This window comes from Heliangelus exortis, chromosome 5, assembly GCF_036169615.1.
Source record: "Heliangelus exortis chromosome 5, bHelExo1.hap1, whole genome shotgun sequence".
In the NCBI taxonomy this organism is placed as follows: domain Eukaryota; kingdom Metazoa; phylum Chordata; class Aves; order Apodiformes; family Trochilidae; genus Heliangelus; species Heliangelus exortis.
Genome location: NC_092426.1, coordinates 36402774 through 36415922, shown reverse-complemented (window position 1 = coordinate 36415922; position 13149 = coordinate 36402774). Strand labels below are relative to the sequence as shown.

The 13149-nt window shown below is 40.9% G+C and overlaps 1 protein-coding gene across 2 annotated transcripts in view; it reads left to right on the top strand.

Moving 5' to 3' along the window:
* The window catches only part of STARD9 (StAR related lipid transfer domain containing 9), a 119532-nt gene that overhangs the window by 78800 nt on the left and 27583 nt on the right, over window positions 1-13149 (top strand). Inside the window, exons 21-23 of one of the 2 annotated variants that reach the window (XM_071744626.1) lie at window positions 181-225; window positions 8040-8227; window positions 12171-12654. In XM_071744626.1, the coding sequence (XP_071600727.1) occupies window positions 181-225; window positions 8040-8227; window positions 12171-12654 (717 nt within the window). Of the gene's footprint in view, window positions 1-180; window positions 226-8036; window positions 8228-12170; window positions 12655-13149 lie in introns of both variants that reach the window. The other variant, XM_071744625.1, reaches the window with a different exon arrangement.

The following is a 13149-nucleotide window of genomic DNA, read 5'->3' as shown; positions in this document are numbered from 1 at the left end:
TTCCTCTCCTCTCCTCTCCTCTCCTCTCCTCTCCTCTCCTCTCCTCTCTCCTTTTATAGTTTTCAATACTCTCCCAGCTGCTAGTAATCTGTATCTTAGAGCCCACTGAAAATCACAATAACATCTCTTCAGTGCCTTCTTTTTGAACATCTGTATGATTTCCTATTTTTATTTTTACAGTCAAAAATGTAGAAACTGTAAAGAAAAATGTTCTCCTGAACTAAGGTAAGAATACTAATGTGTCTAAATCATACTGAGTTTTTTTACCCCTCCAGCTTTGTCTCTCTGCTGTGCCACACTGATTGCATCCAGAAGAGATGCAAGCTAGGCTCCTTCAGGCTACACCTTGTGTAAAGGTTTTGCAGCTTTGTTGCATGCATAACCTGTATTTTACATCCATGATGAGTGGGATTTACACTGATGCTAGTAATATACAATATATAAGAAACAAAAAATATATTAAATGATATATATACATACCATATACATCACTAGTAGGTGGTGAGAGTACTTATTGGTAGACTGAAAATTCCTTGGACAAATTGTGTTCTCTTCTGGTGAGAAGAAAATGGCTTTGTGTAAGGGTCCAAAAAAGAAGTCCTAGCATAGAACATGCAAAGCAGAGCAGCTGCACATAAAAAATCCAGAAGAAATTAAAGGATCATCAGTTCCTTATTAGAGTCCTTAAACCCATGGAAACCTATCAATTTCTGAATTATTTTTATTTCAAAGCATCTGAATGTGTATATTATGGTCATGATTACTTACAGCCCTACCTCTCATGCTGTCACTATGATGATATTTTTCTTATTTTCTTTCCATGGACTGAATTACCAGTTCAACCTCTAATTGTTAAAATATTTTGAGAAATCAGAGAGAAAAAAATTCAACCATTCCACTCAGCTATTAAAACCTTAGGCATGAAACTTTCCTTTAAAAGGGATGTGATTCATTGTATTTTACTTGGCTGCTTGCTCATACACCCTACTCCAAAGAGCCCCAGCACTTCAAACTTGTGATGTTTGAAGCACACACCCAGGAGGCTTGCAACATCACCACAAATGAGTAGGTAATGAAGTTCTTGCTCCTGACATAGTCTTAACATGTATAAATGTAAACCCTGCATATAAATGCAAACCCTGATTTTGTTCTTTTGTTGGTTTGGAAAAAAAAAAATCAGTTTTTCCATTACTATCCAGTGAGATATCAGTACACTGAATTAATTTTAGCTGCTTGGAGTGTGCTTCTAGGTATGACATCTGATGCTGGAGAACACAACACAATTGTTATTCTATTGTGGTGAACCAAACATGTCCAAATATTTGTAAAAAATTAAAACTATGAGTTCTTACTAACAGTTTTCATTTGAGAATTTCAAAGTGCTCTACAAATACAAGTTAAAGAAATCTTTTGCCTCTTTGAAAAGATCCCTCAAATATTTTATTCCACAGAAAAATGCTCTGTGTCAGTTACAAGTCTGCAACTTACAGCAGGACAGCATATAGGGGTTAGCAGGGGACCTCACTGATTCTATAAATTATTGAGATTATAAGGGCAAAAGATGTCATAGATTGTAGTTCCAGCTGAACTGGAATTTAGCAAGGCAGCTGTCACCTTTACTGGAGTGTGTGGCTGTGTCTCATGCCTGTGACTTACTGCCAAAAAGAGTAAATAAGTCTTAATAAGCCTTAAATAAGTCCCCCTTACTGTTGCTTCAGGACCTTGGGCAAAGAAAAAAAAAACACGAATTTTTGTGTAGGGAAAAAAAAAAAAAAAAAGGCCAAAAATTGCACTGGTGTGGTTTTTCTGTACACCAACCAGCAATCAGAAATCCAATACCTGATAGTAACATCTGTGAAGGGGATTACTCTATGAGCACACTCCAAGGTCCCTCATTTCTCGAGGTTTCTGCCTCTTCTGGCTGTCCTGACTGATTTCTGGTTCCCAGCTCCAGCTCATTGCCCCCAGCTTCTGTTTAGAATTGTGAGTGGTATTGCTGCAGGAGGCTGGTGGAAGAGGTGATACAGGGTCTTCCTCTCTCCTTCATCACTCTTCCCTTTGCTTGAGGGAGGAGAAAGGGAGATGTTTGGGCCTCTGTGCTAGGCAGGAGCAGATCAGACTCTGATGCAGCTGCATGGTGCCTGCTGCTGCGTGATGCTCCCAGGCCCTGCGGGAAGAGCCCCGGATTGGACATGGTTGGAGGGGGAGGATGGAGCATGGGGATGGATGCAGATGACTGGATGGGCTCCTAAGCTTGACTTGTGATTGCTCTCAGTGCTGTGAGACTTGCAAAAAAACCATGAAGTTTTGTGTGGGGAAAAAAAAAAAAAAAAAAAAAGAAAAGGACAAAAATTTGCGCTGGTGTGGTTTTTCTGTACACCAACCAGCAATCAGAAATCCAATACTTCACCTGATAGTAACATCTGTGAAGGGGATTACTCTATGAGTACACTCCAAGGTCCCTCATTTCTCAAGGTTTCTGCTTCTTCTGGCTGTCCTGACTGATTTCTGGTTCCCAGCTCCAGCTCATTGCCCCCCAGCTTCTGTTTAGAATTGTGAGTGGCATTGCTGCAGGAGGCTGGTGGAGAGGGGATACAAGGTCTTCCTCTCTCCTTCATCACTCTTCCCTTTGCTTGAGGGAGGGAAAAGGGAGATGTTTGGGCCTCTGTTCTAGGCAGGAGCAGATCAGACTCTGATGCAGCTGCATGGTGCCTGCTGCTGCGTGATGCTCCCAGGCCCTGCGGGGAGAGCCCCGGATTGGACACGGTTGGAGGGGAAGGATGGAGCATGGGGATGGATGCAGATGACTGAATAGGCTTGGAAGCCTTACTTGTGATTGCTCTCAGTGCTGTGAGATTTGCAAAAAAAACATGAAGTTTTGTGTGGGGGGAAAAAAAAAAAAAGGGACAAAAACTTGCGCTGGTGTGGTTTTTCTGTACACCAACCAGCAATCAGAAATCCAATACCTGATGGTAACATCTGTGAAGGGGATTACTCTATGGGTACATTTCCAAGGTCCCTCATTTCTCAAGGTTTCTGCCTCTTCTGGCTGTCCTGACTGATTTCTGGTTCCCAGCTCCAGCTCATTGCCCCCAGCTCCTGTTTAGAATTGTGAGTGGCATTGCTGCAGGAGGCTGGTGGAGAGGGGATACAAGGTCTTCCTCTCTCCTTCATCACTCTTCCCTTTGCTTGAGGGAGGGACAAGGGAGATGTTTGGGCCTCTGTGCTAGGCAGGAGCAGATCAGACTCTGATGCAGCTGCATGGTGCCTGCTGCTGCGTGATGCTCCCAGGCCCTGCGGGAAGAGCCCCGGATTGGACACGGTTGGAGGGGGAGGATGGAGCATGGGGATGGATGCAGATGACTGGATGGGCTCGTAAGCCTGACTTGTGATTGCTCTCAGTGCTGTGAGACTTGCAAAGGTGCAAAATGCCTTGCCAACATCTTTTTTTTCTGCTTTATTATTAACTCTTCTCCCCCTGGAAAAAATCAGCCGTAAAAGGAAAAGGGAACTCGCACACCAGGCAGACGGGAGGATGGGGATGCTGACTTGACTGATGTTATCTTTGGCAAAATCAGAAAATTTCAGCCTCTAGCAGCACTTAAGTGCTTTGCACTTGAGTATTTTGCACTTGAGTTTCTCTATTTGAGCCTTAAGGTTTTGTTACAGGAGGCATCCAGCCTCACGACAGGGCTATTGCTGCCATAGTTACTGAAAGCTGCATTATGCTGTAGCAGCCGTCAGCCTCTGCATCGGCAGCAGAAATGTTTGGGGAAGAGGGGAGGAGACTTGCACAATAGGATCCCGGAGAGCTGACGACAAAAAAAGACTGGAAAAAAATGTGGATTTACAGATGGTTCGTTTAGCATGCGTCATGCAAACTTTGTGGAGAGAAAAATGAGATGGAAAACCAATCCAGCAGCCTTGGTATAATATGAAAATTTTCTCAGTAATCTGTGATTATCTTTAGTTTAAGGCTGATGTTTTTCTGGTGTAATTTTACTTGCTGTTTTTAAAGGTTTACTTGGAGGAGGGGTAGCTGTTGACACTTCTTGCTGCATTTGGTACACCTAAAAACCTGCATGCTTTTATAAAATTCTGTGCAGGATTGCTTTTTTTTTTTTTTTTTATTAATATATATTCTGTGTGCTGGTCCAGGATTTTATGCATGTCTTCATATAAGAAATTAAGCTGCTTGTCTTATGTTAGTCCTAAGGTTATATTTTTTCCTGCTAGAACTATACTGAGTGTAGATTGTTTATGTGTGAAGGCAGGAATACAAGCAATAGTAGAAATTGTTCTGTGCTTGATTTTTATATCTCATAGTATTCCTGTATGTCAAGTATAAATTTAGCAATACATCTGATTTAAGATGTTTTAGATGAAAAAAATGAGTGCTGTCATCTACCTATTCCAAAATATGACTAAATTCTTATGTGAACTGTATTTATACTTGTTTCTAGTTTAACTCATCAAACATCTATTACACAAACTGATTGTTCTTTAAAGTATCTATGAGGTGATTTAGGTATGAAGTGTGCATGAATCTCTTGTTTTCTTTCTGGGCCATTTTCACCTTGGTTTTTAGTTTAGTTTATCTGTTATTTCCACAAACCAGCAAGAGTGTGTTGATGTGACACAGCATGTTTGAAGGTAGAAAAGGAGAATTCTTACTTCTTGGTCCTGGTTTCAGCAGTTTCTGTGACAGACAGATCTGTGTCCCAAACCCAAGCCAGGTTGTCATTTTGCTCCCAAAGTCCCATGGCCAGAGGAAAAACACCTCCAGGCATACCTGTATTCCTGGCTCTGCATGAATTTTTATTATCTTTTTGTTCTGCTTGAGAAAACCATTTTTAAGAGGCAACTTCATAAAACAGTGTTTAATCTCTGTTCTCAGACCTCTCTCCCTGCTCTGCCTGGTTTCTGTTTTGTGCTGTTAAAAATTAGGAGATGAAGGAAAGAGGCACAGAAATAACAGAACTGCAACTCATGTATGTAACTTGAGCAACAGTATTTTATTACAGAGGTTTTAACCTTAGTGAGAGAAGGTTGTACCCACTACCTGCATCACCAGAACAAAAGCTGTAACAATGCTGTAATGGTAGCTGTGCTATGATTGTTTTTTGAGGGTTTTTAAAGGTTTAAAGGGAGGTATGGGTGTGCCTCTGCACTCTGCCTTTTTGGGGTGTAGTCCTGGTGTGGAGCTGTGATTAATAACAGAAGTTTGGCTGTGCTGTGCAAACACACATGCCTGTTGGAAAGGATCTAAGTTTCATGTTAGTTCAGCAAAAAAGCCATTACCACATGAAGGGAACACACTGGTGTTGCTTAGAACAGCAACCAAGAGGCTTCCATGTGCATTGTTTGCATTGCTTGTTCTCTGGTAATTTATGGGTGGGGTGGGTGGTTTCAGCACTGCTGGAAAATATGGGGAGAGCTTGTGAGCCTCTCCCAGCTGTGGACAGATGTTACCTGCCCACCTCTGCAAGCATTGGGAGGTCTTTGAATTGAAATGCAGCACTGAGTTTTTGCATATACTTAAATGTTCTGGGTTTCAATCTGTAAATAGTTTGACCCCTGGTGGGCCAGTTTTATGGAAGGGATGGCTGAGAGCTACAAGTCATGGTTAGGAAAAATTTTAAACATTTTGTAAGAGGAATTTTATTTGATCCAGTATAGTAAACAGTTGCATAACAAGAATTCTCTGTCTCCTTTTTTACTATCATGCTTCCCTTTTGAGCCTTATTGGCAATGATTTACTCAGTTTTCTCAGTCTCATGCAGAATGCTGCTACTAATACTGAATTAATATAAACCAGCTCTTCTGATATTTGAATTTGTGATAGTTGATGATATTTATCAATCCTTATCACTCATTGATGAATGTACTTTGCTTCTTTCATGCATTTCTCAAACTAAGTGATTCCCCAAGGTCATGCAACTGCCCAGTAAAAAAATGTAGACTCATGTTTCTCAACTTTCATACCACTGTAGGAGTCAGAGCTTATATATGTCTGCTAGCAAAACAGCTAAAGACTGCCCCATCATCAGAGTATGCACAGAAACTTAGTATTTACAATCACTATTAAGGCTTCCTAACAGATCAGGAATTTCATATGGCACCAGGGCCTTGCAGATGAGGTTTGATGCACAGGCATCCAGTCCTTGCCCTGAGGACCTTGAAGCCTAACTACATGAAAGCACAGAGGTGATGTAACTGCTCCAAAATCAGAGAGGTTTTGTCTCAGGTCAGAATGCAGTGGCTGTTCCATTCCATTTCCCTTGGAAAATGTGGAAGATAAACCTGGAAGCTGCATTCAGGGAAAGCCTCCTTCAGAGCTGTCCTTAAAACCATGGGAGCTTTTCCTAGACGAGATCCTTCATATTTAATACTCTATTTGAAAAGTGATTCTTCTTCAGTTCACCAGTCTAGCTCTGAGTTTGTCCCTCAGTAGTTGGTGGCATTAAAAACACCTGAACAGCAGGAGCTGTGTGATAGCCATGCAGTGCTGCAGCAAAGTGTCACTTCAAACCTACTGCAGCTGAATGAGAAATGAGGCATCCCATCCCCTCTTCCTGGGGATCAATTACAGTTTATCTGAGAGGAAAAAATTGCAAATCACAGATTGTTGGCATCTTTGTAGCCAAGCCAAGGACAAACAGATCTTGGAGCTGCCTCTTCTCATCATATGTTCCTTTGGGTCCCAAGCAGACATAAAGCATTTAGCAGATGGCAGTAGCAAAGCTTGTGTTCTGTTTGCACCATGCCAGACAATTCAACAGGAGATGTTCCTTTTCAGTTGCTCTCACCAGCATTACATTTACATAAACATTAAAACCAAACTGAATTCTGGTTTCTATAGGTGAGGAAAAGAGAGTCACAGCAGTGTTTTTAATTACTGAGAATCTTCAGGCTTTCATGTAGTGAGGCTTTTTCCTGCTTCTTGAGGAACTGAAATGCATGTTCTATGTAAAGATGCTCCAGAAGATTTGTAGATTTTGGCTGCTTAATTGTTTGGTCTGTTTTGTGATGAACCTGGCACACAGAATCAAAGTTGCTGCTGTAGAAGTGCTTGCTTTTGAACACATCCTTACAGTTCTATATAGAGATTTCAAACTGATTCCTCTGTAGCAAAACTCTAACACTCTTTTCACACAGGTGACCTTGTATTGGTAATGACTTTACAAGCAACATGATATTTCCAAAATATTCCCTTTGAAATTATATTTTTGTTTTCTTTTGACCCTAGGGGACTCTTCAGAGTTTTTATATCTTTGCTGTCTTTTAAAGTACAATAAATACATCATTTATTTCATTAGTAAAAGATATTTTAATTATTTTTCAATTCTCAAGGACTGAATTTTCTGAGGTTCTATGTGTTTATTCATTGTTTAGAAACAAAAGGAGGCAAAGATCATGTATCACCTCTATAAATAACTTCAGTGCTAAGAATGTCTGATGATAATGTGGAATAGCTTTGATTATCATCAGGGATTAGGCTAAGAATAGTTAATATTTTGATTGTGTGTCTCTGTGTGTAAAATTTTGGCACCATACATCCCATGTAAGGCAGCTTTTCACAGGTTAATCACTTCTCTGATCACAATTCTGCTCCACATATAAAAGCAGCACTTGTAAGTATTTAGGTGACAAGTACCCTGTGTAGTGGTTATAAAATTTTATAGCACATAAACAACCCCCCTCTCCAATTTCATTTTTGGAAGATCCCCAGCAAAATGAAAAGTTATGATATCTTTTAAAGTCTTCTTGCTGATATCTTTCTGATGATGGAATTTTCTGCTTTACCACAAGAGTTTCCATGTTTGATACGTGTCCTTTATGATAGAGGATTGCAGCCTGCTGTGACATTGATACACACAGCTACTTCACCACCAGGAGCTTTGTCACAGGGCACTATTACTTAACAACAGAGTATCTGGAATGTTGTCTTGTCTTTCTTTAATAAGATGACTTGTTTAATTACAAATGTTTGGCATTTGTTTCTTGTTTAAATTCACTGTCAACATTTCTATCAGCAGAGAAATAGATGCTGTGCGTGAAGAGTACAAGCAGAAACTGAGAGAGCAGGAAGCTTTCCACAGAAGACAGATCCAGCAGCAGCAGCTCTATGTTGAGGATTTGGAGCAGCAGATCCTGAGAGGACAGATCAAAGCAGAGAAGGAGCTAGAAAACGACCAAGCACTCATCAACCAGCAAATCCAAGAAAGTGGGTGCCTGCCTCTTCCCTGCCATTGCTGCTTTCTTTCATCTTCTTGGTATTTTTGTCCCAGTTATGCTTTAGATGAAGGGTGGAAGTTTTTATCGTGGTGCACAATAGATGAGTCTGCTCTTGTGCTTTCTGTTTTTCTTGTGATATACCTGGTGCTTCAGCCAAGGAGTTGTTCCAGGAGGTTGAAACTGAGATAACTGTGATAGTTCCTACCACAAGTTGTGTGTTGAGATCCTCTCTTTACATGTCACTGATGATGTCACCTGTAACAACACCATTTTCAGGTGGTTTTAATGAATTTCTCACTCATTGGGAAAAACAGGGCCATGGCGTAAGACCGTGGCTCAAGATTAATTTTCTTTTAGTTTTAAACAATGAGAACAAGGAAATAGGTGGGACATTGAAGTTTGGTGCTGAAATCCCCAGTTAAGGGAGAGAGAATTTAATTGGCTTTTATGTGGTCAGTATTTCCATACACACCCTGCCCTCTTACAGTATGAAGATATTCTGGGGATAGAAACTGAAGTGTGAAAAATTCAGGTTGAAAATAAGATGCAGGTTTTATTTACTCTGAAGATGACTGATTGGTGTTATTGCATGCTCCACTGCTAGATTTGTTTTAAACAAAAACTGGAATAAGAAAAGACAGACAGGCTTTGGTTCAAATTGCAGTAGTTTCTTGGAAGTTCTGCAGTGTTATGCAGGAGTACAAAAATGCTCAGATCAGTGCTCAGATTTTGTAAATGGCAAATAGCCCTGTCAGAAGGAGGAGACACAGCATATTTGCAGAAATATTTTTTAGTGTTGGAGGCTCCTGGCCACAGAGGTGCAACTTTGAATGAAGGCAGATACATTCAGCAGAACATCTTGGGAGGGGTTGGGCTGCCCCTTAATGAGTTTATAGGCTGATTTGAGAACAATAAGTCTTTCTGACCACTGAGACTGGGTACTTACAGTGTCCTCTAGTTTGTCTTCATAGTGAGTGATTTGATGCAGGTTTCTTGATAAGCAAAATATGCCTAACACAAGGGCACTGTTCCACCTTGGCAAAACTTGCTTTTGGTTTCTTGAAGAAGCAAATGTCTGTGAATTTTTGGAAGCATCTCAGACCTAAACTTATAGAGTCTGCTATCTTTTAATTATGCCAGCCACAATGAAGAGATCAAAGGGAAATTGGGATGTTGCAGGAAAGGACTGAGGATGTCTAGATAGTACAGAGAACTGGAAGAATTCCCCAAATATCTTTATTTTGTGGCTCTCTAGACGTTCTCTGCTTCCACCCAGTTCTGCTGGTTTTGCTGTGTTCATGAGAATCTTAGCCAGGCAGGTAGTTTTTGCCAGCCAAATACAATACATCACTTGGAAAGCCACCAAAGTTCTTCACCTTTTCTGTGCCCTCTGTGTGTCAGCTTCTGACAGAGACTAAATTGTGAGCAGAGATTAATTAGCATCTTGGAGCTTGCAGCTGTGTTGCAGGGAGACTTCTCTGCCAAATCTTCTGCTTGCTAGAAACAGGCTAATGAGGACAGATCTAGAAAGAGAGTTGAGAAAAAGCTTTGCATGTGAAAATATTTAAAAATATTTTAAAGAAAAAAATAATTACTAAAATGCTTCCCTTTTTACCTGTCGAGTAGCCATGGAGTTGGAATTTCTGCTTCTGTGTGTGTGTGTGGAGCTGCCAGCAAAAACAGGACAGGAGACCATTGTGGGAGGGATCACTAAGGAAATGTGTTTCACAAGATCAGTAGGCACCAAAGAAGGGATGCTGAGGATGCCTGTGCTCTGATGATTTCTTCTGTCAGGGAAACTGCCACAGCCCAGAATTCCTCTCTTGCAGCTGAGCTGTGCAGAGCTGTGGGTAGCCCTGGTTCATCACATCAGACTTAAATACCTCTTAATTTCTGACTCCTGAATAAACAATGAAAGGCTGATTTTTCAGTAAAGGACTGCAGATTCAAGGTAAAAGCAGACAAAAAAAAAATGTTGCTGCTGGTAAGTGCTTTGTAAAAATTTGGTCCTTTGAGAAGTGCTCTACTTGTCAAGAAACCTTGCCTGTGATTTTTACATTGCTTTTTCAGCTAAGGGTATTTTTTGTTTGCTTTTTGCAGCTGAATATGTGTATTTTTATAGCAGCATATAAATGAACAAACTCTGCCTCATTAAGAGAATATGTGCAAGCTATCAGACTCAGTCTGGTAGTGGTAATCTCAATAAACCCTTCTTTTGATTGTTACAGATCATCATAGCTCAGACTGAAGCCAGTGCACTCTGAAAAACCTCTAAGCACATCCCCAGAATGCAATAAAATATTCTGCAAATAGTCTTTCCTTCAGGGTTGAAAATCAATCAACCTGGTATTCTGTGTTCTCTACTACTTTCCCATTGAGTGCAAAGATCAGGTTTTGAATATTTAGAGAAGACTGAGTGTGTAAGCAGAGGAAATGTGTTTTCTTATTCAATTAGGTTAATCAGTTGGTTGGTGAGCATATTTAGCATTTATGAAATATGGGGGATGTTAACAAAAGCAGTGAAGCTAACTCCCTGTGTGGAGCAGAGTGGTGATTTTATGAAAAACACACATTGACTGGTGTGAATTATATTTGTATGGGAGTCTTGTATTTATTTCAAATAGGTTACATGCCAAAGTACTCACATACAAGGTACATGGGCTCCCATCAGGCTGTTTTGGCAAGTGCTTGTTGGACCAGCATAGCTACAGCAGGCAGTAAATTAAATTTGTGGTTGTTGCTCTACCTCATCCAGGTGCCACCCAGGGTTTGTGTTGCTTGGGAAGTACCCATCAGATGGGTTTAGAGAGTCTGGCAGAAGTGTCCAGCAGGTACCTACATGGGTGGCTTCCTTGTAGCCTTCTCTTCAACCCACTTTGGTGGTTTCATGACCATCCACAGGACTTGGACCTTGCAGCTGCCTCTGCAAATGGGGCAGATCCCAGCTGGGCTTAGAGGGGGAGGCTCACTGGCCTTGCTGCTGATGAGGGTGAGCAAAAAACCTGCCATTTCCTGTGCTGAACAGAGTTCCTTAGCATGATTCTGGGTTTCCTCCATTTTCAGCGTGCCTGGGTAAGTGAGAGAAAATACTTTGCAGATGGGGTTTGTTGGTTCAGTCAAGGAGGAAAGGTTAGGAGTAAAAGGAACTAAGAGACATGCTTGTTTTACAATAGCTGTAAAACACTCAAATCCTGAAATGAGAAGTCAGTAATATTTTAAGATTGGAGAAGTGCTGCTTTTTTAACCCAAAATATAGGAATTTATTAGCTCATTAGTGTGGGCATGAAGTTGTCTTTGCTGCATTAACACAGAGGCTGTTTTCCTCTGTACTACTTATCATTCCAGCTCCCTTGTTAACTCTGCTCTCAGTGCACATACAGTCATCCCCTAAGGAACACAGACAATATATTCTTACATACTGACAGTAAAATATATATATATACTTATATATTCACAGTAAAAAGCTAATGAACACATACCTCACTGCTGTGAACATATACCCTAGGTCTGAAAAGTGCACAGAAAGGAACTCAGGTCTTTCAGTGGTTCCACTGTATTTTAACAATAAAATTGAGGTGAGTGTAATTGTTTGAGTGTAATCTTTGAGAAACTGAAATGTGTTCTACTTCTTGCTTACAAAGAAGGCCTTGCCCACCAGTCTCCCTATTAGCCAAACCCCTTCTTATATTTTGTAGTTGTCACCCAAGTCCTTATCCCAGTGAAGAGGCTTTTGGTTCTCAGTAAAAAGTAGCAATGGTGCATTTTCCTATAAATGGTTTTCCAAGACTCCTCTATACGTGCATAGAGATTTTGTTCTCAAATGAGGTCTCAAGGCTGATTAAATGAAGAAACAAGATAGCATCAAACAATGCATTTCCTATGATTTTTTTTTTTTTTTTTTTTTTGCTTTCTTTCAATCATTTCATTTACAGACCAGCAGTGGCTTATCAATGAGAACAGGCGACTGGCTGCCCTTCAGCATCAGCAGAGGGAGTTTGCAGTGCAGACAGAGGCTACCCTGTGTGCAGAGGCTGAGGTGCAGAGCACCATTGGGCTGGAAATCTGCCCTTCCCTGCTACAGCAGAACAAGAAGCAGCTGGTGCAGCTGGAGCTCCTGCGAAGATATTCCTTGAAAAAGGCAGAAAGGAACATCAGACGGAAAAAGGTCAAATTCCAGCTGGAAAGGATAGTCAAGAAGCAGAAGTTATTGGAAGCCAAGCAAAACCTAGAGCAGCTGGAAGCTAGCTGCTGGATCAATGAAGAGTGTGTGAAACAACCCCAAATCCTAAATGAAAATCCTGCTGTATGGTCCTCTGTGGATCACCAGTTGCAAAAGCGAAGGAAGTCACTGGGTTCAAGTTCCTTGCAGCAGAGGCAGCATTCATTCTGTAACCCGTGCCTGCCACAGGTACCCAGGTAAGTTTACATCTGCCAACTGCACTTTCAAAAGTAATTTACATTCAGGGTATGGTCAGTGACCACCTATAATCCAGAATTCCTTTTGTTGTGTTGAAACAATCCCAAACCTTGTGGTACCCGTGAGCTTACTATGTTGTGTGTCACACTGGTGCTGTTTATCCTTTTCCCTTTGATCTGTACTGTGCATTCCATCCTTAGCTCTTTAACATTGGGTCAAACTCTTCCTTCATAATATTTGTATAATTGGGGTGATTCTTTTTACTTGGCCAGCCTTTCTAAAGAGGAATGAAAATCTCTATGCAAGGCTAAAAATTCTGGTTCCTAGGGTGTTTATATATCAGAGCATGATCCTGGTGGCACAAAACAGCTGAACTCTTCCCAGTGGATTTTTATGACTTACAGCCATCCTTTATTTTTAACTGATGTTTGCAGCTACAGAGACTAAACACCAAGCTATACCACATAGCATCAAGCTATTCTCTTGCACTGCAG